The sequence below is a fragment of the Cetorhinus maximus genome, chromosome 24 (assembly GCF_964194155.1).
Source record: "Cetorhinus maximus chromosome 24, sCetMax3.hap1.1, whole genome shotgun sequence".
NCBI classification, from domain to species: Eukaryota; Metazoa; Chordata; class Chondrichthyes; order Lamniformes; family Cetorhinidae; genus Cetorhinus; species Cetorhinus maximus.
The window spans coordinates 22,080,841-22,108,556 of NC_135902.1; the positions used below are offsets into that span (position 1 = coordinate 22,080,841).

General features: G+C 45.2%; 1 protein-coding gene across 1 annotated transcript in view; it reads right to left on the reverse strand.

Annotated features, from left to right (window-relative positions):
* The window catches only part of myo15b (myosin XVB), a 461,255-nt gene that overhangs the window by 121,865 nt on the left and 311,674 nt on the right, over nucleotides 1-27,716 (reverse strand). The window contains exons 40-41 of the mRNA XM_078529125.1: nucleotides 21,949-22,106; nucleotides 16,638-16,904 (exon numbers count right to left, since the gene is read on the reverse strand). Of these exons, the coding sequence (XP_078385251.1) occupies nucleotides 16,638-16,904; nucleotides 21,949-22,106 (425 nt within the window). The remainder of the gene's footprint in view (nucleotides 1-16,637; nucleotides 16,905-21,948; nucleotides 22,107-27,716) is intronic.

The window sequence follows — 27,716 nt, forward strand, 5'->3', positions numbered from 1 at the left end:
CCTCAACTCCATTTTCCTGCCATCCTCTCAGCCTCCACCCTGTCAAGTCCCCTCAGAGGCTTACATGTTTCAATACGATGAGATTGCCTTTCATTCTTCTAACTCCAATGAATATAGGCCTAACCAGATCAACCTTTCCTCTTCATGCCAGGAATCAAACAATGGAACTCTCTTTGAACTGCCTCCAATGCAAGTATATCCCTCCTTAAATAAGGAGACTAAAATTGTACACAATACTCCAGGTGTGGTCTCACGAATTCCCTGTACAGTTGTAACAAGACATCCCTATTTTTAGACTCCACCCTCCTTGCAATAAAGGCCAACATTCCCTTTGCCTTCCTAATTACTTGCATAATCTGCATGCTAACTTTTTATGATTCATGTATGAGGACACCTACGTCCTTATGTACCACAGCATTCTGTCGTCTTTCTCCACTTCAATAATATTCTGTTTTTCTATTCTTCTTTCCAAAATAGATAACCTCACATTTTCCCACATTACATTCCATGTCTGTCTTTAGTCCCATTAGTTTCCCTATTACTTTTCTCTAGTGATTGTTATTGTTTTAAGTTCCTCCCTCCCTTTTGTCCCTTGATTTTCCAACATTCTTGATGATTTTTGTCTCTACTACCATGCAGATACAAAATACTTGTTCAAGGTCTCTGCCATTTTCAATCTTTTGGCTTACTATGAATCTTCACAGCATTGCCTTTTCTTTCAATTTTATACCATCCTTAACTTCCTTGGTTAGCCACAGCTGGTGCATTCTTCTCATGGAAATTTTCTTTCTCAATGGAATATATCTTTGTTGAGAATTACAAAATATCTCCTTAATTATCTGTCATTGCTTACCTACCATCTTACCTTTTAACCAATTTCCCAGTTCACTTTAACCAACTCTGTCTTCCTACCCTGAAAAAGGGTCATACAGATGTGAAACGTTAACTCTGTTTCTCTCTCCACAGATGCTGTCAGGCCTACTGAGTTTTTCCAGCACTTTCTGTTTTTGTTCCATAGCCTTGTAATTGCCTTGATTTAAGTTGAAGACACTAGTTTCAAGCCCAAGTTTCTCACCCTCAAACTGGATGTGAAATTCTATCATGTTATGATCTCTTTTCCCTAGAGGATCCTTTGCAATTAGATCATTGATTACTCTTGTCTGATTAGACATTTTCAGGTAGCTTGTTTCCTGGTTAGTTTCACAATATATTGTTCTAATACTATACCAAATACACTCTATAAACTCATCCTCTGGGCTATCTTTGCTGATCTGATTTGTCCAATCTATATGAAGATTAAAATCACCCACGATTATTGCATTACCTTTCTTACAAGTCCCCATTATTTTGTGATTTATACTTTGCCCTACAATGTAGTTACTGTCAGGGGGCCTGTAGACTATTCCCACCAATGGCTTCTTTCTCTACCCAAACTGATTCCACCACTGTGGCAGATGGAGTTCAAAGGGGGGCAGTGCAAGGTCATCCGCTTTGAACATAAAGATAGGTCAGAGTATATTCTAAATGCTGAGAAGCTAGGAACTGTGGAGGAGTAGAGAGATTTAGGGTTTCAAGTACAGAAATCAGTAAAAACTAATGGACAGGTATAACATATAACATGAAAAGATAATTGACAGTTTGACTTCATCTCAATGGGGGCAGGAATACAACAGGATGGAAGTTATGCTACGGTTAATAAAACTCTGTTATACTATTTCTGGGGTACTGCATTCAGCTCTAGGGCCTTGACTTCAGGAGGGATAAGCAATCCTTGGAGAGGGTGTAGCGAGGTTCAACAGAATGACCGGATCTACCAGGGGGCCTGAAAGCGGAGAGAGTTCAGAGAGTGGAGGGGTCCGAAAGTTGGTGAGTGGTCAGAGAGCCAGCGAGTGGTCAGAGAGTGAGGGTCCAGAAAGCTGGCAAGTAGTCAATGAGCGGAGGGTCCAGAAAGCCGGTGAATGGTCAGTGAGCGGAGGGTCCTGAAAGCCAGCGAGTGGTCAGTGAGCAGAGTGTCCAGCTGCTGCGGCCTCTGGACAGTCAGAGCCTGCACTTGGAATCAAAAATCGAGGTGTGACACCACAGGAAATTCGTAAGTTGATTGACTGGTGAGTATTACTGCTTAGGGACTGATTCCAAACATCTGGCAGATTAAAAATGATAAAAATATTAAGTATTAATAAGAAGTAACAAGTGAGTAGCTGGCGAATATTATCTTCTATTTTTAAGTTGGCTATATTATGGCTAGTAGGGTGTTTTAAGTATTAGTCGGATTTATCAGTATTAATAAAGTTTACTAATAGCAGTAATGTTTATTAGTATTGGTAAGGTTTATCAGCAGTAGCAAGGTTAACTAATAAATAAAGAAATTGCAGGACTGCTCCAGGATGCTTCCCATGTCCTGGATAACCATTTGTGTAGGAAGTGTCACAAGTGAGTGGCTGAACAGCACTCCAAGTTTGGCAGGGTGGGGGCGGTGGATGTGATGAAGGGTGTACAGCCAGCAGTTGTGGTCCACATTGATAATGAACAACATAGGCAGAAAGAAGAATGTGATCCTGCAATCAGAATTTAGGGAACTAGGTAAGGAGTTCCAAGCAGGACCTCAAATGTAATAATCTCCAGATTATTCCCTATACCAGATGCGAGTATAGAAATAGGAGGATAAAGCAGATGAACGTGTGGCTGGAAAGATGGCGCAGGAAGGAGGGCTTTAGATTCCTGGGACATTGGGACCAGCTCTGGGAGAGATGGGACCTGTACAGGCTGGGAGGGTTGCCGCTAAATAGAGCTGGGGCAGGGTTCCTTAGGGGACAGCTTGCTAGTGCTGTTGGGGAGGGTTTAAAACTAACTTGGCAGGGTTGTGGGAACCAAGAAATAATATCAGAGAGGAATACCAAGGTGCACAGAATACTGTGAGAGATAGATAGTACTAAAATAAGGATTAATAAAACAAATTTAACACTAAAATATTATGGTGGAGTCAGGGTAACAGAGAAAGTAACAAAGTGTAAAGGGTGGGATTTTCTAGCCCCGCCTGACACCAGGATCGTCCAGTCCCGCCGAAAGTCAATGGAATTTTGGCTGGGCCGTCAACTCTCCCGCAGCGGGTCCTGTCATGACGGGGCCAGAAAATACCGGCCTAAATCAGGGTTAATGTGCATGCATGTGAGTGCAAGAAGTGTGGTATATAAGACTGGTGAGTTACAGGAGCAGATTGTTATGTGGAACTATGATGTTGTGGCTATAACAGGGAACTGGCTCAAAAAAAGGTAGGACTGGGTGTTAAATACTCCTGGATACAAGGGCCTGGATTTTCACTGAATCAGGATGACTTGGGAGCTCTTTAAAAATGGCAGGCGGGTCCCGATTCCAGGATTTCTGACCCCATTTCCAGACTATGTGATTTTTGGGAGTGCCTTTAAGGGGTGCTTGTCAAAAGCCCACCTCCAGCACTCCAGACCTGACTGGCTCCATTGTGGAGATAGGTATCTCCTACTCCTCCACAATTTTCATGGAGTCAGGCCAAGTTTTGAAAGAGTCGTAGTTCACGGCCCCTCAGTTAAAAGGTAAGTTTCAAAAGGTTCTCCTCATGCCCCTATGCCAAGTTACATCGCCCCTCACTCCCAATGTCCCCTCATGCCCCACATGCCTAGTTATGTCTCTATCCACCCCCTATGTACCCTAATGCCACCTATGCCAAGTTACACCCCTACCCACCTATGTCCCCTCATGCTCCCTATGCCAACCTCTGCCCTTCCACCCACCCCCTATAGACCCTCATGCCCATATGCCAAGCTATAGCACTTCCATGCTAATTGAATCACTGTACACTTTCTAGAACCAATGAACCCCATAGTGTACAGTGGTTTGTATAAAAAAAAGCTTTGAAAGAAAATAATCCATTGATAGTTTTCTCTTTTGCTTGAAAAAAAAGTCTGGACTGCAAACTAATAAAAGTGTCAATTATCCAGGCCCTTTGGGTTTTAAAAGCCACAAGCCACAACCCTTTAAACCACTTAATTTGTGTAAATAGGCACTGTAAAATTGACAGCAGTGGTCAGAGAGCACGAGATGTCAATCAAACAATGTTTCTTCATTATGTATGCTTGGCTGAGAGCCCAGACAGCTATTATAATATGACAACATCTGTGCCCCAGTGGAAACATGAGGGATCATAGGAAGTGGGTGGGGGGGCATGAGATAGCATAGATGGGGCATGGGGAATGTTTCGAGGATGAAGGGTGTGTGAAGGCTGAGGGCTGGAGGGCCTTTGTGTTTTTTTTCCAATGGGACAATGGGTCTTTTAAACAACCCGCATCCACATCCGGCAGCCCATGGCTGCCTCCGTACTTCTTCCCGGGTCAGCTGGCCCAACTCCAGCCTGCAACCAGCCCGCAGCAAGATCTCTCCTTTGCGGGCACCTTCTCCCCAGGCAGGTGAGCCAAGTTCTCAATTTTCCCGACTCCCTCTACCTGCCTCAAGAATGAAAGGCCAAGATGTTCAGAAAATATAGGAATGGAAGAGGGGGCGTAGTGATATTGATTGAAGAGACCATTGCAGTGCTGGATAAAGAGGGTGTCCCAGAGGATTCAAGGCCAGAATCGATTTGGCAAGAGCTATGGAGCAAAAAAGGTGCAAGTACATTGATCGGTGTAGTCCATAAGCCACCAACTTGTGGGAAGGATGCAGAGGAACAAATTTGCAAGGAAAATTATAGGGTAATTATAATGGGGGACTTTAATTATCCTAATATAGACTGGGATAGTAGTAGTGTAAAGACAGAGAGATGCAAGAGTTCCACAGTGTGTTCAGAAGAATTTTCTACAGCAGTATGTTTCCAGTCCAGTGAGAAAGGGGGCATTGCTAGACCTGGTTCTTGGGAATGAGGTGGGCCAAGTGGATCAAGTGTCAGTAAGAGAACATTTAAGGGACAGTGATCATTGTAACATATGCCTGAATTTCACGCTTGGTGTCTGCGCCAAGTCGGTGGGCCCGGAAGGAGACGCGAAACACGCTTCCGCCTGTGACCGGCCCCTGAACGCAATTTCATGCTGGCTGCCCAATTAACGGCCAGCCAAAGTGAAACGCCTGCTGAGCAAGCCTCGGCGCTGCCGGGGAGGTGGGGGGTGGCGGGAAGAGGGTGGGCGCTGACAGAAGTGAGGGTGCGGGTGGGCGCTTCTACCGAGCTCCCTTAAGGCAGACAGCTGCTGCGGAACTCCGTCAGGAAGCTGCAGACCTGTTCAGATTAAATGTGAAGAAAAAATTGCTGCAAACCGTGTCTATGCAGCACATTCAAGCGCCTGACAGCAGGACTCAAAAAACATCAGTCCCCAGATATGTATATATTTTTACTATATTTCACCCTGGACACTTTATCCTGCCCTTGGATGAGGTTTCATTAAAAATCGGCTGCCCACCTGCCCGTTTTGCCCGTGCAATGAGCTTGAAATCATGTGGGCAGCGTAAAATTGTAGACAATAGGGTTTTAAATGCCTTAATTGGCCCTTTAATTGTCAGCAGGTGCGGCCCGACTCTCGCACGCGCCCGCCGACCTCAATATTGCTTGTGTGCGCGATGACGTTGGGACACATATCTGATGTAATTTCGCGCAATTTCAAGTTTTGGGCGAGTGCCCGCCCAATCAGCGTAAGATTCTGGCCATAAGGTTTAAGATGACTATGGAAAAGGACAATGAACAACCCAGAGTTAGAATAAATAATTGGGTAAAAGCCAGCTTCAATAGGGTAAGAACGGATGTGAGCTGAATAAATTGGAGTCAACTGGAAGCAGGAAAAATGAAAGCTGAATAATGGGCTTCCTTCAAAGAAGAGATATTTCAGGCACAGTCAAGGTATATTCATTTGAAAGGGAAAGGTAGGGCAAATAAATCCAGAGCTCTCTGGATGATAAAAGAGATAGAAATTGAGATAAAGGAGAAAAAGTGTGCTTATGACAGGTGTCAGGTAGAAAATACAATTAAGAACTAGGCTGAATACGGAAGCTTCTGGGGGAGGTGATAAAGCAAATAAGAGAAGCAAAGAGGGAGTATGAAAAGAGACTGGCATCCAACATAACAGGAATCCCAAAGTCTTCCAAAGGCATATAAATAGTAAAAGGGAGGTAAATGGAGGAGTAGGGTTTATTAGAAACCAAAAAATGGATTAATATATGGAGGCAGAGGGCATGGCGGAGGTACTAAATTAATACTTTGCATCTGTTTTTACCAAGGAAGAAGATGCTACCCAGGCCATGGTGAAAGAGGAGGTAATTCAGATACTAGAAGGGTTTAAAATTTGTAAGGAGGAATTGGATAGGATGTCTGTAACTTAAAATGAATAAGGCACCAGGACCAGATGAGATGCATCCAAGGATACTGAGGGAGGTGAGAATGGAAATTGCAGAGGCACTGGCCACAACTTTTCAGTTTTGCTTAAATCTGGGGGTGGTGCCAGAGGGCAGGGGAATTACAAACATTCAAAAAATTTTGTAAGGATAATCCCAGCAACTACAGACCAGTCAGTTTAACTTTGGTGGGGAAACTTCTAGAAACAATAATTCGGGACAAAATTAATAGTCACATTGAAAAATGCGGGTTAATTGAAAGAAAACCAGCATGGATTTCTTAAGGGAAAATTATGTTTAACTAACGTGCTGGAGTTTTTCTGAAGAAGTAACAGAGAGAGTTGATGAGGGCAATGCTGTGGTGTAGACGGATTTCTGAAAGGCATTTGATAAAGTGCCAGTAAAAGGTCAGTAGCAACATGGATACGGAATTCGTTGAGTGACAGGAAACAGATAGTGATTAATGGATGTTGTTTGACTTGAAGGAAGGTTTGTAGTGGAGTTCCCCAGTGGTCAGTGTTGGGAACTTTGCTTTTCCTGATATATATTAATGACATAGATCTTGTGCACAGGGCACAATTTCAAAGTTTGTGCATGATACAAAACTTGAAAGCATTATGAAGTGTGAGGAGGATAGCCCCAAACATTACATTGCTGTAGTGTTTCCATCCCTCCCTCCTCCTCAAATTAAAAAAAAGAGAGGGAGAGGCAGTACCTTCAGGAGTGCACCAGACCTGCGAGGGACACTCTTCTGAAAGTGGATTTTTAAAAAAGCAGCTGACTTGTGAGTAAATCCTGGTGAGGTTTTTTTTCAATCTATTAAAGTAATTCATTGCTTAACATTGAGGTAGGATTTTTTTTTAAAAAGTATATAGCACTGTAGAAGTATAATTAGTCAAGAAACAAGGTTCCTAGCTAACATAAATAAGGCCCTGAACTAACGTATTTTTTAAGGGAATAACTAGCTTAATCGAGAGGGACATCATGGCAGGAGAACTCAGACCCGTGATATGCTCCTCCTGCAGGATGCGGGAAATGAGGGACACTTCCAGTGTCCCTGTTGACCTTATGTGAGGAAGGTGTGTCCAAATGCAGCTTCTAGCTAACCGGATTTCGGAGCTGGAGCTGCAGGTGGACTCATTGTGGAGCATCTGCGATGCTGAGCAAGTCGTGGATAGCACGTTTAGCGAGGTGGTCACACCGCAGGTGAAGATCACACAGGCAGAAAGGGAATGGGTGACCATCAGGAACAGTAAAAGACTCAGGAAGGTAGTGCAGGAGTCCCCTGTGGTCATCCCCCTCTCTAACAACTTTAGATCTTAAACTCCCTCCCCCCATCCCCACCCCGTTTCTTCCCCCTCCCTTTTTTTTTCAATAATTTATATAGATTTTTCTTGTCCCACCTATTTCCATTATTTTTAAATCTACAACTAATACCTTGTCAATCTTTCCACCCCACCCCCACTAGAGCTGTACCTTGAGTGTCCTGCCATCCATTCTTAATTAGCACATTCTCTTAGATAATATCACCACCTTCAACACCTCTTTGATCCTTTTGTCTGTGACATCTTTTGATTCTCTGCTCCTATCACTGCTTGCTTGTCCCTACAACCACCCCACCCTCAACTTCTCTCCCCCCACCCCACCCCCCACCTTAAACCAGCTTATATTTCACCCCTCTCCTAACGACACTCAGTTCTGTTGAAGGGTCATTGGACTCGAAACAGAGGAGACTGCATTGGGAGCAATGAATGCAGTAGACTAAGTTAGGGGAAATGCAAGTGAAATGCTGCTTCACTTGAAAGGAGTGTTTGGGCCCTTGGACGGTGAGGAGAGAGGAAGTGAAGGGGCAGATGTTACATCTTCTGCGTGGGCATGGGGAGGTGCCATAGGTGGGGGTTGAGGAGTAGGGGGTGATGGAGGAGTGGACCAGGGTGTCCCAGAGGGAACGATCTCTACGGAATGCCGCCAGGGGGGGTGAAGGGAAGGTGTGTTTGGTGGTGGCATCATGCTGGAGTTGGTGGAAATGGCGGAGGATGATCCTTTGAATGCGGAGGCTGGTGGGGTGATAAGTGAGGACAAGGGGGACCCTATCATGTTCCTGGGAGGGAGGAGAAAGCGTGAGGGCGGATGCGAGGGAGATGGGCCGGACACGGTTGAGGGCCCTGTCAACGACCGTGGGTGGAAAACCTCGGTTAAAGAAGAAGGAGGACATGTCAGAGGAACTGTTTTTGAAGGCAGCGTCATCAGAACAGATGCGACGGAGGCGAAGGAACTGAGAGAATGGGATGGAGTCCTTAACGGAAGCGGGCTGTGAGGAGCTGTAGTCAAGGTAGCTGTGGGAGTCGGTAGGCTTGTAATGGATATTGGTGGACAGTCTATCATCAGAAATTGAGACAGAGAGGTCAAGGAAGTGAAGAGAAGTGTCAGAGATGGACCATGTGAAAATGATGGAAGGGTGGAGATTGGAAGCAAAATTAATAAATTTTTCCAGGTCCCGACGAGAGCATGAAGCAGCACCGAAGTAATCATCGATGTACCGGAGAAAGAATTGTGGGAGGGGGCCGGAGTAGGACTGGAACAAGGAATGTTCCACATACCCCATAAAGAGACAGGCATAGCTAGGGCCCATGCGGGTACCCATAGCCACACCTTTTATTTGGAGGAAGTGAGAGGAGTTAAAGGAGAAATTGTTCAGTGTGAGAACAAGTTCAGCCAGACGGAGGAGAGTAGTGGTGGATGGGGATTGTTCGGGCCTCTGTTCAAGGAAGAAGCTAAGGGCCCTCAGACCATCCTGGTGGGGGATGGAGGTGTAGAGGGATTGGACATCCATGGTGAAGAGGAGGCGGTTGGGGCCAGGGAACTGGAAATTGTTGATGTGACGTAAGGTGTCAGAGGAATCACGGATGTAGGTGGGAAGGGACTGGACAAGGCGAGAGAGAAGGGAGTCAAGATAACGAGAAATGAGTTCCGTGGGGCAGGAACAGGCTGACACGATCGGTCTGCCAGGACAGTTCTGTTTGTGGATTTTGGGTAGGAGGTAGAAGCGGGCCGTCTGAGGTTGGGCGACTATCAGCTTGGAAGCTGTGGGAGGAAGATCTCCAGAGGAGATGAGGTCAGTGACAGTCCTGGAAACAATGGCTTGATGTTCCGTGGTGGTGTCATGGTCCAGGGAGAGGTAGGAGGAAGTGTCTGCGAGTTGACGCTCAGCCTCCGCGAGGTAGAAGTCAGTGCGCCAGACAACAACAGCAACACCCTTGTCAGCGGGTTTGATGACAGTGTTGGGGTTGGACCTGAGAGAACGGAGTGCAGTAAGTTCAGAGGGAGACAGATTAGAACGGGTGAGAGGAGCAGAGAAATTGAGACGGTTAATGTCACGCCGACAGTTCTCAATGAAAAGATCAAGAGAAGGTAAGAAACCAGAGGGAGGGGTCCAGGTGGAGGGAGAATATTGGAGGTGGGTAAAAGGATCCGTTGAACGGGGAGAGGACTCCTGCCCAAAGAAGTGAGCACGGAGACGAAGACGGTGGAAGAAGAGTTCAGCACTGTGCCGAGCTGAATTTTCACATGGTCCATCTCTGATACGTCTCTTCCCTTCCTTGACCTCTCTGTCTCAATTTCTGATGATAGACTGTCCACCAATATCCATTACAAGCCTACCGACTCCCACAGCTACCTCGACTACAGCTCCTCACAGCCCGCTTCCTGTAAGGACTCCATCCCATTCTCTCAGTGCCTTCGCCTCCGTTGCATCTGTTCTGATGACGCTACCTTCAAAAACAGTTCCTCTGACATGTCCTCCTTCTTCCTTAACCGAGGTTTTCCATCCACGGTCGTTGACAGGGCCCTCAACCGTGTCCGGCCCATCTCCCGCGCATCCGCCCTCACGCCTTCTCCTCCCTCCCAGAATCATGATAGGGTCCCCCTTGTCCTCACTTATCACCCCACCAGCCTCCGCATTCAAAGGATCATCCTCCGCCATTTACCGCCAACTCCAGCATGATGCCACCACCAAACACATCTTCCCTTCACCCCCACTGGCGGCATTCTGTAGGGATCGTTCCCTCCGGGACACCCTGGTCCACTCCTCCATCACCCCCTACTCCTCAACCCCCACCTATGGCACCTCCCCATGCCCACGCAGAAGATGCAACACCTGCCCCTTCACTTCCTCTCTCCTCACCGTCCAAGGGCCCAAACACTCCTTTCAAGTGAAGCAGCATTTCACTTGCATTTCCCCTAACTTAGTCTACTGCATTCGTTGCTCCCAATGCGGTCTCCTCTACATTGGAGAGACCAAACGCAAACTGGGCGACCGCTTTGCAGAACACCTGCGGTCTGTCCGCAAGAAAGACCCAAACCTCCCTGTCGCTTGCCATTTTAACACTCCACCCTGTTCTCTTGCCCACATGTCTGTCCTTGGCTTGCTGCATTGTTCCAGTGAAGCCCAACGCAAACTGGAGGAACAGCACCTCATCTTCCGACTAGGCACTTTACAGTCTTCCGGGCTGAATATTGAATTCAACAACTTTAGATCTTAAACTCCCTCCCCTCATCCCCACCCCGTTTCTTCCCCCTCCCTTTTGTTTTTTTCAATAATTTATATAGATTTTTCTTGTCCCACCTACTTCCATTATTTTTAAATCTACAACTAATACCTTGTCAATCTTTCCACTCCACCCCCACTAGAGCTGTACCTTGAGTGTCCTGCCATCCATTCTTAATTAGCACATTCTCTTAGATAATATCACCACCTTCAACATCTCTTTGATCCTTTTGTCTGTGACATCTTTTGATTCTCTGCTCCTATCACTGCTTGCTTGTCCCTACAACCACCCCACCCTCAACTTCTCTCCCCGCCCCCCCCCCCCCACCCCACCCCCGACCTTAAACCAGCTTATATTTCACCCCTCTCCTAACTACACTCAGTTCTGTTGAAGGGTCATTGGACTCGAAACGTCAACTCTTTTCTTCTCCACCGATGCTGCCAGACCTGCTGAGTTTTTCCAGGTAATTCTGTTAAAGTTTAAAAAGTGTCCAGCAAGGGAAATTGACGGGGTTAAACTGTTTATACTTCAATGCAAGGAGTATTACAAACAAGGTAGATGAGTTAAGGGTATAGGTAGACACATGGCAGCAGGATGTCATTGCCATAATGGAGACCTGGCTAAAGGAGGGACAAAACTGGCAGCTAAATATCCCTGGTTATAGAGTCTCCAGACACGATAGAGTAGGAGATAAAAAAGGAGGGGGGGTAGCACTAATGGTTAAAGAATAAGTTCCAGTTGTGAGAAGGGATGATATACTAAATGGGTCCACAAACAAGGCTTTATGGATTGAGTTTAGAAATAAAAAAGGGGCAGTCACACTACTGGGAGTATACTACAGACCCCCAAATAGTGAAAGAGGGATAGAAGAACAAATATGTAGGCAAATTTCTGCTTGTAAGAAAAAGAGGGCTATAATAGTAGGAGATATCCTAATATCAACTGAGATTCAAACAATATAAGGGGCACTGAGGGAGAAAAATTCATGCAGTGTGTCCAGGAAAATTTTTTCAACCAATTAGTGGCAAACCCAATGAGAGGAGATGCAATTCTAGACCTAGTCTTGGGGAACGAAGAAGGGCAAGTGGGTGAAGTGACAATTGGCAACCATATCGGGGCCAGTGATCACAATTTAGTTAGATTTAGCATTACCATGGAAAAGGATAGAGTTAAGGCAGGAGTAAAAGTCTTGAACTGGGGGGAAGGCAAATTTTGCAAAAATGAGAAGGGACTTGGCTGAGGTGGACTGGACAGCACTGCTGGAGGATAAAACAGTGGAAAACCAGTGGGAAGCACTAAAAAGCGAGATCCTAATTGTACAAAGTAGACATGTCCCCTACAAAAATAAGAGTGGTACTGCCAAATCTAGACCCCCTTGGTAGTCTAGAGGAATACAGGGGAAGATCAAACAGAAAAAGAAAGCGTACGATAGGCACAAAGAACTAAGCACTGCAGATAGCCAAGACAAATATAGGAAGTGCAGGGACGAAGTGAAAAAGAAAATAAGGAAGTCAAAGAGAGGGCATAAAAAAAGATTAGCAAGTAAAGTTAAAGATAACCCAAAGATGTTTTACCAATACATTAATGCTAAAAGGTTAGTTAAGGAAAAAGTGGGACCTATCAGAGATGAAGATGGAAACTTGTGTGTAGATGCAGAGGCTGTGGGAAGGGTTTTGAATGAATATTTTGTCTCCGTGTTTACAAAGGAAAGGGAGGATGTAGATATAATAGTCCAGGAGGAACCCTGTGAGATATTGGAAGGGATAGTCATAAAGAGAGAGGAAGTACTCGAAGGGTTGAAATCCTTGAAAGTTGACAAGTCACCAGGACCAGATGGATTGTTTCCGAGGCTGCTGAAGGAAGTCAGGGTGGAGATAGCAGATGCTCTGAGGATGATTTTCCATCTTCACTAGATACAGGGGAGGTACCGGAGGACTGAAGAAATGCAAACGTAGTTTCATTGTTTAAAAAGGGATCAAAGGAAAGGCCAAACAATTATAGGCCAGTTAGTCTTACATCGGCGGTGAGCAAATTAGTAGAATCAATCCTGAGAGATAGGATTAACTGTCATATGGAAAGGCATGGACTAGTCAGGGATGGTCAGCATGGATTTGTTAAAGGAAGGTCTTCCCTCACAAATTTGACTGAATTCTTTGAGCAGGTTGATGAAGGTAGTGCACTGGATGTTGTGTACATGGATTTTAGCAAGGCATTTGACAAGGTCCCACATGGCAGATTGGTCAGGAAAGTAAAAGCCCATGGGATTCAGGGTAATGTGGTAAACTGGATAAAAGGTTGGCTTTGAAACAGGAAACAAAGGGCAATGGTCGATGGATGCCCTTGCGAATGGAAAGTTGTCTCAAGAGGTGTTCCACAGGGCTCGGTGTTAGGACCCTTGCTGTTTGTGTTATATATTAACGATTTGGACGTGAACGTGGGGGGCACGATTGGGAAATTTGCAGATGACACAAAGATTGGCCGAGTAGTGGATAGTATAGAGGATAGCCATAATCTCCAAGATGATATAGATGGGTTGGTGGCGTGGGCGGTAAAGTGGCAGATGGATTTTAACATAGAGAAGTGTGAGGTCATACATTTAAGGAGGTCAAACAGTTACAGGGATTACACAATAAATGGGAATATACTAAGAGGGGTAGATGAAGTGAGAGATCTTGGGTGTACAAGTGCACAGGTCCCTGAAGGCAGCAGTTCAAGTAGACAAGGTTGTAAAGAAGGCATATGGAATGCTCTCCTTCATTGGCAGAGGTATAGAATATAAAAGTAAAGATATAATGTTTGAATTGTATAAAACATTGGTGAGGCCACAACTGGAGTATTGTGTGCAGTTCTGCTCACCACGTTACAGGAAGGACGAAATAGCTCTGGAGAGAGTGCAGAGGAGGTTTACAAGAATGTTGCCAGGGTTAGGAAAGTGTAGCTACGAGGAGAGATTGGATAGGTTGGGGTTATTTTCCTTCGAACAAAGAAGGCTGAGAGGTGACTTGATTGAGGTGTACAAAATTATGAGGGGAATAGATAGAGTGGACAGGATAAAATTGTTTCCCTTGGTGGAGAATTCTAGAACCACGGGACATAGATTCAAGATAAGTGGCAGAAGGACACGAGGAAGAACTTTTTTATGCAGAGGGTAGTGGGTGTCTGGAATTCGCTGCCCAAGTTGGTGGTGGAGGCAGAAACTCTAAACTCTTTTAAAAAGTACCAGGACCTGCACCTTAAGTCCTGTAAGCTGCATGGCTATGGGCCGGGTGCAGGAAGGTGGGATTAGAAAGGGCACTTGAGTGTCCTCGGGCTGGCATGGATAAGATGGGCCGAATGGCCTCCTTCTGTGCTGTAACTTTTCTATGATTCTATGGATAGTGTAGAACTTCAACAGGACATAGACAAGTTGGTGGAATGGGTGGACAGGTGGCAGATGAAGTTCAATACGGAGAAAGGTGAAGTGTTTCAGTTTGGTAGGAAGAACATGGAGAGACAATGTAAAATAAAGGGCACAATTCTATTGGGGTGTAGGTGCAGAGGAACCTGGGTGTACATGTGTATAAGTCACTGAATGTGGCAGGAGAGGTTGGGAGGGTGAGTAATAAAGCAAACTGTATCCTAGGCTTTATTAATAGGAACATAGGGTACAAGCTTTCCCTCATCTGGAGCACTGCCCCCAGTTCTGGGCACTGCACTTTAGGAAGGATGTGAAGGCATTGGACTGAGTACAGAAAACATTCACAAGAATGGTTCCAGGGGTGAGGAGGTTCAGTTATGAAGATAGATTGGAGAGGTTTGGGCTGTTTTCCTTTGAGGAGAAGGCTGAGAGGAGATTTGATAGTGGTATTCAAAATCATAGGGATATAGACAGAATAGATTGAGAAAAAGTGTTCCCCCTTGTGAAAGGATTGAGAATGAGAGGGCCCAGATTTGAAGTAATTGGTGAAAGAAGCAAAGCGGCATGAGGAAAAACTTTTCACACTGCCTGAGTGTGAGATGGAGGCAAGATCAATTGAATCATTCTGAAGGGAATTAGACTGTTATCTGAACAGGAAGAACGTGCAGGGTTATGGGGAGAAGGCGGGAGAATGGTAATAAGTGAATTGCACATTCGGAGAGCCAGTGCAGACACAATGGGCCAAATGGCCTCCTTCTGTGCTGTAACATTTCTGTGATACCTGGTGTGATTCTAAAATGGTTAACTTATGAGGACATCATACATAGACTAGGCTTGTATTTACTTGAGTGTAGAGGATTAAGGATTGAGCAATTTGAGATGTTTAACATGGTTAAAACATTTCATAGGGAAGATAGGGAGAAATTATTTCCTCTGGTTGGGGGAGTCCAGAACGAGAAGGCATAACCTTAAAATTTGAGCTAAACTGTTCAGAGGATTTCAGTAAGCACTTCTTAGGGTGGTGGAAATCTAGAACTCTTTCCCGCATCAAGGTCAACTCAAAAAATCAAAACCAAGATTGGTAGATTTTTGTTGGGTAAAGGTATTAAGGGTTATGGAACCAACTGGATAAAAGCAGTTATGACCCAGATCAGCCATCATTTAACTGAATAGTAGAATAGGCGTAATGGGCTGAATGGCCTACTTGTGTTTCAAATTCTTACCCAACTTCTGGAAGAATTTTCGTTTCTGCTGAAAAGATTCAGCTTGCTCCAAGGCCAACTCCTCAGTGATATCATTGTCTGCAGCCTGGACATCCTATGGAGAGAAGTCACCTGATATTATAAAATAACCATTCTTCTGACAATCTGAAGCCAGAGAGATGAAAAAGAAAATGAAGCTGTGTCTCAAAGGTGAGAAATTTAACTCTTACAAGACTTGGGCTTTTTCAGAAAGAAAAAACTTGCATCTGTGTAGACCTTTCATCTCTTCAGGACACCCCAAAGCACTTTGCAGCCAATGAAATCTTTTGCAGTACGGCTGCTGTCATGATTTAGGAAATACAGCACCCAATTTGGACATGGTAAGATCCCACAAACAGCAATGTGATAATGACCAAATAATCGGTTTTAACGATGTTAGATGTGGCATAATTATTGACCAGGGCTGCAGAAAACCACCTCTGTGAAATGGTGTCACAGGATCTTTTATATCTACAGACAGACAGAGATTTGGTTTAGCTGAAAGACAGCGCCTCTGACAATGAAGCACTCCCTCGTTACTGCACTGAAACGCTAGCACCTAGATTTTGTGCTCAAGTCTTTGGAGTGGGGGGTGGGTTGACCCATGATCTTCTAAGTTAAAGGTGAGAATGCTACCACTGAATATACTACCATGGCTGACACTGTCTTTTATAAATGTATTCTTTCCTGACACATCAATCAACAAAGGTTACTAAAGAATCAATTTACTTTCATGAAATTCTGCCTACTATTTGCTAAAACAATGCCTTACCTCACTGTTATCCTAATGCACTTAGTTTATACAAAAAATAAATTAATAGCATGGTGTACCTCAGAAACACACTAATATGGCCCATTAACATCAAGAGCTACTTGACAAAGTAGGAAAATTGACTCTCCTACTCCCTCAGCTCATGGAGGAAGATAGACTGAGGCCATATTTAGGCCCGGCTGACCTGTTTCTCAAGTTCCAGGAATGATTCAGATCCAAACCCAGTTCTTGTTATCTTAAATCCTCGAGCGAAAGAGCAAGTCATGCTGAGATCCAATTCTGCTGGACTGCTATCTGAGACAAAAGAGTGGGAAGAATAACATGATAAAAATAAATACCATGTCCCGAGGAGGCACTTCTTTTTCTTTGGGGAGATCTTCATTAACAAGAGGCTCCTTCTTCACACTGGCCTTTTTCGGTTGTTGGGATGGAGCAGGCAGGGTGGGTTTAGTGTTGGTTTTTGGTGGGAGTGTGGCTTTTGGAGTTTCAGGGACAGGCTGTCGCTCCTCCCTTTGCTCCTGAGGTCTCTTCTGCTGTTTCTTCTGCTGTTGCTCCTGCTGTTGTTGCTGACTAATTGACATGGCCTGATTAGTCATTTGCTGGGCCTGGGGAAAGGAAACACTTTATATCAGATAAATGTTGCTCAACACTGGGCATTAATGAATAAATGACTCCACTGCAGGGATTCCTAGCAGAAAACTAACCTTTAGCTGTACTTAATAATAGAGCTGGACAATATTTAGTTGTTAACAGGTGATTTTTGTTCAGCCTGATGTCAGACATGCGCTAGAACCCACGAGAACACTTCACATGAAATACTTGTGCTGACAAAGTAATTTTAATATAAATACAACATCCTAAAGTCCGTCATGAAGGTAAATAATCAAAATCAAATTGGACACTGAGCAGCTGTGGGAGAAGAATTAGAGGTGGTGACTGAAGGAAAGATAAAGAGGTGAAGTTTAAGGAGGCTTTTGGGGGCAGGGAGAGAGACAGTAAGGCAGGGGGAGGGGGTAGGGCCTTTTGGAAAAAGTTCCAGAAAGAAGGTTCTGCTGCCAATGGAGGAGTAGAGGGAGATGCAAAGGAACCCTGAGTCGCAGAAGCAGAGGGCAAGTACAGGAACATAAGGCTGAAGGGTGTTATCAACGGGGGAGGGAGGGATGAGGCTATGGAAGGATTTGTAAACAAAGATCATGCCTTATGGACTGGGGATCCTGCAAAGGTTGGTAAGGGCAATGGCAATAGGGAGATGGGACAGCGCAGGATTGGAGGCAGGCAACTGAGACTTCATGAGGTGCAATTTGTGAAGAATGGGACTTGGGAGGCCGTGAAGGGATGAGTTATTTTGATCAGGGCTCAAGTGATAAAGGATTATATAAGGGTTTCAGCACTGGTGTGCTGCCAGAAAGGGCAATGAAAGCAGATTCAATTGTAATTTTCAAAAGGTAATTGGACCAATAATTGAAGGGGAAAAATTTGTAAGAGGGTGGGGCGAATGGATAACACTTTCAGTCAGCACAAGCATGATGGGGCAAATGGCCTCGTATGTATTTGAGTGCACACATTCACATGAACAGGAACAGGAATCCTGGCTGATTTTCTCTGCACTTTCCCAGAAACACAAAAGCCAGTTGTAGCATCCCTATAACTGTCTTGGCTGACATCAACTAACTCAGCACAGCTTAGGGATGGAGCCCAGATAACTCCATTAGTAGAGCATAAGGCTTTTAATCTGTAGGTCTAGGGTTCAAATCCCTTTCCCAACTCTGCTTTGAGCAGAGATTTCCTCTTTCGAGGGGTTCTGATGATAGGTCATTAACCTGAAAAGTTAACTCTGTTTCTCTCTACTTGAGGGGAGTTGAAGGTGTAGTGGTATTGCCGCTGGACTAGTAACCCAGAGACCCAGGGTAATGCTCTGCGGACCTGGGTTTAAATCCCACCACCACAGGTGGTGGAATTTGAATTCAATAAAAATCTGTCGATTGTTGTAAAAGCCCATCTGGTTCACTAATGTTCTTTAGGGAAGGAAATCTGTCGTCCTTACCTGGTCTGGCCTACATGTGACTCCTGACCCACAGCAATGCGGTTGACTCATAACTGCCCTCTGAAATGGCCTAGCAAGCCACTCAGTTATATCAAACTGCTACAAAGCCACAGAAAAGGAATGAGACCGGACGGACCACCTGGCATTGGCCTAGCCACCTGAACAACAACGGCAATCTCTGTTGACCCTGCAGTCTTCCTTACTAACATCTGGTGGCTAGCTGCCACAATTGGGAGAGCTGTCTCACAGACCAGTCAAGCCTGACATAGTCATTCTGACGGAATCATACCTTACAGATAATGTCCCAGACACCACCATCACCATCCCTGGGTATGTCCTGTCCCACCGGCAGGACAGACCCAGCAGAGGTGGCGGCACAGTGGTATACAGTCAGGAGGAACTTGCTCTGGGAGTACTCAACATTGACTCTGGACCCCATAAAGTTTCATTGCATCAGGTCAAAAAGGGGCAAGGAAACCTCCTGCTGATTACCACATGGATGAACACCACTTGGAGGAAGTACTGAGGGCGGCAAGGGTGCAGAATGTACTCTGGATGGGGGACTTCAATGCCATCACCAAGAGTAGCTCGTTAGCACCACTCCTGACTGAGCTGGCTGAGTCCTAAATGACATTGCTGCTAAATCAGGTCTGCAGCAAGTGGTGAGGGAACCAACAAGAGGGAAAAACATACATGACCTCATCCTCACCAGCCTGCTGCAGATGCATCTGTCCATGACAGTATCGGTAGCAGTGACCACCGCACAGTCGTTCTGGAGACGAAGTCTAACCTTCACATTGAGGATACTCTCCATCGTGTAGTGTGGCACTATCATCGTGCTAAATTGGATAGATTTCGAACAGATCTAGCAACTCAAGACTGGGCATCCATTAGGTGCTGTGGGCCATCAGCAGCAGCAGAATTGTACTCGAACACAATCTGTAACCTCATGGCCTGGGATATCCCCCATTCCACCATTACCATCAAGCCAGGGGATCAACCCTGGTTCATTGAAGAGTGCAGGAGGGCATGCCAGGAGCAGCACCAGGCATACCTAAAATTGAAGTGTTAACCTGGTGAAGCTACAACACACGACTACTTGCATGCCAGACAGCATAAGCAGCAAGTGATACACAGAGCTAAGCAATCCCACAACCAACGGATCAGATCTAAGCTCTGCAGTCCTGCCACATCCATTTGTGAATGGTGGTGGACAATTAAACAACCCACTGGAGGAGGAAGCTGTACAAACATCCCCATCTTCAATGATGGAGGAGCCCAGCACATCAGTGAAAAAGATAAGGCTGAAGCATTTGCTACAACCTTCAGCCAGAAGTGCCGAGTGGATGATCCATTTTGGCCTCCTCTGGAAAAACCAGCATCACAGATGCCAGTCTTCAGCCAATTCGATTCACTCCACATGATATCAAGAAACAGCTGAAGGCACTGGATACTGTAAAGGCTATGTGCCCTGACAATATTCTGGCAATAGCACTGAATACTTGTGCTCCAGAACTTGCCGCGCCACTAGCCAAGCTGTCCCAATACAGGTACAACACTGGCATCTACTTGGCTTTGTGGAAAATTGCCCAGGTATGTACAGTATACAAAAAGCAAAATCCAACCCGGCCAATTACCACCCCATCAGTCCACTCTCCATCATCAGTAAAGTAATGAAAGGGGCCATCAATAGTGCTATTAAGTGGCACTTGCTTAGCAATAACTGCTCACTGACGTCCAGTTTGGGTTCTGCCAGGGCCACTCAGCTCCTGACCTCATTACAGCCTTCATTCAAACATGGACAAAAGAGCTGAACTCCCGAGGTGAGGTGAGAGTGACTGCCCTTGACATCAAGGCCGCATTTGACTGAGTGTGGCATCAAGGAGCTCTAGCAAAACTGGAATCAATAGGACTCAGGGGAAAACTCCCCACTCATTGGAGGCATATCTGGCACAAAGGAAAGATGGCTGTGGTTATTGGATGACACAAAGATTGGCCAGGTGGTTAACAGTGAGGTTGAGTGTCTTGGGCTACAGGAAAATATAGACGGGATGGTCAAATGGGCAGATAAGTGGCAGATGGAATTTAACCCTGAAAAATGTGAGGTGACACACTTTGGAAGGAGTAATTTGACAAGGAAGTGTTCAATGAACGGCATGACACTAGGAAGTTCTGAGGAACAAAGGGACCTTGGCGTGAGTGTCCATAGATCTCTGAAGCCAAGTAGATGCCAGTGTTGTACCTGTATTGGGACAGCTTGGCTAGTGGGGTGGTGAAAAAGGCATATGGGACACTTGCCTTTATCAATCGAGGCATAGATTACAAAAGTAGAGAGGTCCAGTTGGAGTTGTATAGAACCTTGGTGAGGCCACAGCTGGAGTACTGTGTGCAGTTCTGGTCGCCACATTATAGGAAGGATGTGATTGTACTGGGGAGAGTGCAGAGGAGATTCACCAGGATGGTGCCTGGGATGAAACATTTAAGTTATGAAGAGAGGTTGGATAGACTTGGGTTGTTTTCGTTGGAGCAGAGAAGACTGAGGGGAGACCTGATCGAGATGTACAAGATTATGAGGGGCATGGACAGGGTGGACAGGGAGCAGCTGTTCCCCTTAGTTGAAGAGTCAGTCACGAGGTGACACAAGTTCAAGGTGAGGGCAGGAGGTTTAGGGGGGATGTGACGAAAAACTTTTTTACCCAGAAGGTGGTGACAGTCTGGAATGCGCTGCCTGGGAGGGTGGTGTAGGTGGGTTGCCTCACATCCTTTAAAAAGTACCTGGATGAGCACTTGGCATGTCATAACATTCAAGGCTATGGGCCAAGTGCTGGTAAATGGGATTAAGTAGGTAGGTCAGGTGTTTCTCACGTGTCGGTGCAGACTCGATGGGCTGAAGGGCCTCTTCTGCACTGTGTGATTCTGTGAATAGAGGTGATTAAAATTATCGCTAGATTGATTCCTGGAATTGTGTATCTTGAGCCTATATTCTCTGGAATTTAGACAAATGAGTGGTGATCTCTCTTGAAAGCTATAACATTCTTAGAGGGCTTGACAGGGTAAAAGCTGTTTCACCTGGCTGCAGTGTGTAGAATGGGGGCGATGGTCACGGTCTCATAGGGGGTCAACCATTTTGGACTGAGATGAAGAGAATTTTCTTCAATCAAAGGTTGTGAATCTGTGTAATTCTCTACCCCAGAAGGCTGTGGATGCTCAGGCACTGAGTACATTCAGGCTTGAGATCAATAAAGTTTTGGATACTATGGGAATCAAGGGATATGGGGATAGGGTGGGAAAGTGGAATTGAGCCATGATATTATTGAATGGTGGAGCAGCCTCAGGGGCTGTATGGCCTATTTTTCATTACGTTATGTTCTTCGTCTTATACAAGTCTGACTGGCTCAGTACTACACCGAGGACTACCTTTACTCACAATGGCAAGGAGTAAGCAATGTAGCTTGTATTTCAAATAGATTTGCTGTGCATAGATCTACCAGTCTGTATAACAGTTTCTTGTTCATGCATCTCTTGATTCATTCAGCCATCGATCCAACACATTTCACACTGTATAACTGTCAGTAGGTTGGTCTAAGTATGACCTATACACTCACCAATAGGAGCGCCTGCTGGTTGATGAACGTCTGCTGCTGAGCTGCTAGTTGGGAGGAGTCAATCCGACTTTCAGGCTGGGAGAAATGAGATCTTGGATATTGGGAAGTCTGGTGCACAGATGCCATCTGAGACACATTGCTCTGTGGCATCATTATTGCTGCAGAGAAAGGGCGAATCAGAGATGAACAATTCACTGGAAACTAGTAAAACATGTAACACACTATTATCAAGCACATAATGTAGGACAATGGGAAGTAGAGTCCTTCCAGCTCTTCGAACCTGTTCCACCTTTCGATAAAATAATGACTGATCTGCACCTCTGCTCCATTTATCTGCTTTAATTCCCTTGATTTCCCTACCTTATTAAAAACAATTAATCTCAGTCTTCAAATCTATTCTTGCTCCCAGAAACTACTGCCAGATATGGAGCCAGATTTTCAGAGTCATGGAAACTCCAGGGAACCTTCAAAAATGCCAGGCAGGACCCAGATCTGGAAGTCCTGCCCCCATTTCCGACATATCCTATTTTTGCCGAGGGTGGGGGATGGAAATGGGGTTGGGATGTCACTCACAGTTTTGGGAAGCCTGAACTCAGCAGGACCATTTGAACTCAGTGTCAGGTTCAAACAGACCCCAATTTTCATTGGAGCAAGGGCCTTATCCTGCAGTGCGGGAGTTATGAATCTTTAGAGAGGTTATAAATGCTCTTGATGGACGGATAAACTATGTAGGACTATCATGTCGTCAAGTTATTTAAATGACCAGGCTTTCAAAATTGAAAATAAAACTGCCTGCCTGTGTCTGCGAGAGTTGAAAGAAACTGTCCTAGCAATTTCAATAGCTGTTTGTTGACATAACCTTAAGTGCTATCATTATAGAATTATTAATGTGTATTTGCTTTCAACAACCTATCATTCCAGTGGAAGGTTGTAAATTCACAGTTTGATTGGCAGATCAAAGAGGTTATTAAAGAATTAGACGTATTTGGCAACCAAATGTTGTTTTTATGAGGAATTAAGTATTTTAAGGGATTTAGGTGTATTAAATGGGCTTTCATGAATGGGGGTCTTTTTATATAGTTAACTGTGTAAGGGATATTTGGAATTTTATTTCATCTCAGCATGGCTCCTGAGATCTGCCTATGGTGGAAACTGGATGAGTTTACATTAAGGGTGTGAGGGTAAAGGGTGGTATTTGAGAGGCATTGGTTGGCATGAGTTGGCACTAAGTGGCACAGGCCAAGGAGAAGGATGGGACATTTTATTTCTATATTCTTTCATGGAATGTGGGCATTACTGACGAGGCTAGCATTTGTTGCCGATTCCTAATTGCCCTAGAACTTGGTGGCTTGCTCAGTCATTTTGGAGGCCAGTTAAGAGCCAACCACATTGCTGTGGGGCTGAAGACACATGTAGTCCAGACCAGGCAACAATGGCAGATTTCCTTCCATAAAGGACATTAGTGAACCAGATGGCTTTTACGACAATCGATGTTGGTTTCACGGTTATCTTTACTGAGAATAGTTTTTCAATATCAGATTTATTTCTGAATTCAAATTTCACCAGCTGCCATGGTGGAATTTGAACCCATGTCACCAGAGAATTCACCTGGGTCTCAGGGCTACTAGTCCAGTGACATTACCATTACCCCACCATCTCCCCCTACATGGATTAGCATTTGGATCTGAGGGGCCATTGGGGGTGGTTGGGGGAATGGGTTTGCATGGAGGGTATCTGAGGCTATTGGGGGTAGGTGGGAGGGTATGGGTTGGCATGGAGAGTATGAGAAGCCATTGGGGCTGGATGGAATTCTGGGTTGGCATGAGTTAGCATGTATGGGCATGGAGTGGGTGGGGGAGGGATGAGAGAGTGTGAGGGGTGAGGGCTAGAGGCCTAATGTTTAACAGAACAACCGGGAACAAGTACAAGAGAACTTTTAAAACAGCCTGCCTTGGCACTCCTGTGTCTGCCTCCGATCTGAGACCAGGGACGGCGGGCCCAACTCCATCCTGCACTCGTCCACTGGAGTGAAAATCGCACCATTCGGGGCACTTTTTCCCAAGCCGGGTACGCTGAGTGGGGAAATTTCCTGACTCGAGCTACCCACCTTGGGAGTGAAAATTCAGCTCAAAGTTCCAGATTCTCATTACTCTTTGTGTGAAAAAAGTGCTTCCTGATTTCATTCCCAAATGGCCCAGCTATCATTTTAAGGTTTTGACCCCTTGTACTTGATTCCACTTTTAAAGGAAATAAGTTTTGTATATCTACCCTTTTGAAACTTTTTAATATTTTAATTAACTTGATCAAATTACCTCTGAATCTTCTATATTCAAGGGAATATAAACCAAGTTTTTGCAACTGAGGGAGACCTTGAAAAACACAGTTTCTAAATTGAGAAACCTAGGTGAAAGGCCAAAAACCCTATTCCATTCATAGCACCAAGGTTAAAAAGAGTAAAATAGGAGTGGTCGTAAATCAGGAAGCAGTGATTAGGTGGGGTCAGCATTCGTTTTTAAACATTTGGGAATTATTGGAGGAGCAAGTGCTAGACAGAAACAGGCCAAAACCAAGAGAGAGAAAGGAAGGGAAGAGCAACAGGTGAGAGCAGAACTGAGCAAGAGATTAACCCTAGAGAAGGAAAGGAACCGAAAGTAAGAGATAGAGAGAGGGACAAACGGACAAAGGTCAAGATCTAGAGAATGCAAGAAAGCAGAACACTGGCAATTCTTCACCAAGTAGTAAGTTTAGAACTGGATAGAGATATTTAGCACCGTATATCAGGGTCAGGGGGGTAATGGAACCCAACACATAAAAGGGGAAGAGGCTGAATTGTGGCAGAATCATGGGATCGCAATGGTCCACATTAAAAGTAGCCTAGCTCCAAGGCCAGCTGCACTGGGATACAGAGCCACACCGAGTTAGGAAAAACAAATGGTCAGCAGGCCAGAAATCCCAAAGGAACTAATATTGAATCAGGTTTGGGAATCTTATGAATTAATTTAAGCAAAATAACAGTACTGAAAAAGATATTGACAACAAAGAGCAACAAATCCCCAAACCAGATGGTTCCTATCTCAGGGCTTCAGAGAAAATGAGTGAGAACATTGTGGATGCCCCAATTACAAATTTCCAAAGATCTCTTGATTTTGGAACCATTCCTTTAGCTTGGGAAACTTTGTTACTTCGCTATTCAAGAAAGGTGAGAAAGGAAAACCACAGAATTATAGACCAGTTAGCCTAATATCTGTTACCAGGAAATTATCAGGCTGTATAGTAAAGGATGGAGTGATGGATAATCTTAAAGGTTCAGCTGACTGGAGAGACCCAGCATGGATTTGTAAAAGGTAGGTCATACCTGGTGAACCTATTTGAATCTTTGGCAAATGTAATGGACAGGGAAATATCTATGGATGTTATTTAAATGGACATAGACCCTCATACGAGCCTATTAGCTAAAGCTGAATCTCAGAATTGAAAACAAATTATTGATCTGGTGAGGAAATTCTTCGAGTGATAGGAGACAGAGAGTAGGGATAATGGACAGCTGCTCTAATGGGCAAGATGTAATTAGTAGTATCCTACAAGGATCGGTGCTGGGGCCTCAACTATTCACTGCATTTATTGATGACTTAGATTTTTTTTATTCATTTACATGATGTGGGCGTCACTGGTTAGGGCAGCATTTATTGTCCCTTCATGGCCCTCAAGAAGGTGGTGGTGAGCTGCCTTCTTTAACTGCTGCAGTACCTGTGGTGTAGGTACACCCACAGTGCTGTTAGGGAGGGAGTCCCAGGATTTTGACCCAGTGACAGTGAAGGAATAGCAATATATTTCCAATTCAGGATGGTGAGTGGTTTGAAGAGGAACTTCCAGGTGGTGTGTCCCCATCTATCTGCTGCCCTTGTCCTTCAAGTCATGGTCATGGGTTTGGAAGGTGCTGCCCAAGGAGCATTGGTGATTTCTGCAGTGCATCTAGTAGATGGTACACACTGCTGCCACTATTCGTCAGTGGTGGAGGGAATGAATACAGAAGGGGTGCCAATCAAGCAGGCTACCTTGTCTTGGATTGTGTCAAGCTTCTTGAATGTTGTTGAAGCTGCACTCATCCAGGCAAGTGGAGAGTATTCCATCACACTCCTGACTGTGCCTTGTAAATGGTAGGCAAATTTTGGGGAGTCAAGAGGTGAGTTACTCACCGCAGGATTCCCAGTCTCTGACCTGCTCTTGTAGCCACAATATTTATATGGCTAGTCCAGTTCAGTGTCTGGTCAATAGTAACCCCCAGGATGGTGATTGTGCGGGATTCAGCGATGGTAATCATTGAATGTCAAGGGGCAATGTTTAGATTCTCTCTTGTTGAAATTGGCACTTGTGTAACGCGAATGTTACTTGCCACTTGTCAACCCAAGCCTGGGTATTGTCCAGATCTCGCAGAATTTGGACATGAACTGCTTCAGTATCTGAGGAGTTGTGAATGGTGCTGAACAATCAGCAAACATCCCCACTTCTGACCTTATGATGGAAGGAAGGTCAATGATGAAGCAGCTGAAGATGGTTGGGCTGAGGACACTACCTGAGGAACTCCTACAGTGATGTCCTGGAACTGAGATGATTGACCTCCAACAACCACAACCATCTTCCTTTGTGCTAGGTATGACTCCAACCAGTGCAGAGTTTTCCCCCCCGATTCTCATCGACTCCAGTTTTTCTAGGGCTCCTTGATGCCACATTCAGTCAAATGCTGCCTTGATGTAAAGGCAGTCACTCTCACCTCACCTCAGGAGTTCAGCTCTTTTGTCCATGTTTGAACCAAGGCTGTAATGAGAGAGGCTGAGTGATCCTAAGCTGAGTGTCAGTGAGCAGGTTATTGATAAGCAAGCGCCGCTTGATAGCACTGTTGATGACTCCTTGTATCACTTTACTGATGATCGAGGGTAGGCTGATGGGGCGGTAATTGACCAGGTTGTCCTGCTTTTTGTGTAGGGGACATACCTGGGCAATTTTCCACATTGCTGGGTTATTGCCAGTGTTGTAGCTGTACTGAACAGCTTGGCTCAGGGCGTGGCAAATTCTGGAGCACAGGTCTACAGTACTATTGCCGGAATATTGTCAGGGCCCGTAGCCTTTGCAGTATCCAATGCCTTCAGCTGTTTCCTGGTATCATGTGGAGTGAATTGAATTGGCTGAAGACTGGCATCTCTGATGCTGGGAACCTCCAGAGGAGGCCGAGATGGATCACCCACTTGGCACTTCTAGTTGAAGATTGTAGCAAGTGCTTCAGCCCTATCTTTTGCACTGATGTGCTGGGCTCCTCCATCATTGAGGATGGGGATATTTGTGAAGCCTCCTCCTCCAGTGAGTTGTTTAATTGTCCACCACCATTCACGACTGAATGTGGCAGGACTGCAGAGCTTAGATCTAATCCGTTGGTTGTGGAATCGCTGGACTCTGTCTATTGGTTGCTGCTTATACTGTTTGGCACACAAGTAGTCCTGTGTTGTAGCTTCACCAGGTTGACAACTCATACTTTTTTTTGGTATGCTTGGTGCTGTTCCTGGCATGAGGATGGCCTGCACTCTTCATTGAACCAGGATTGATCCCTGGCTTGGAGGTAATGTTAGACTGGAGCATATGCCTGGACATGAGGTTACAGATTGTAGTTGAGTACTACAATCTGCTGCTGATGGCCCACAGTGCCTCATGGATGCCCAGTCTTGAGTTGCCACACCTGTTCAAAATCTATCACATTTAGCATGGTGGCAGTGCCA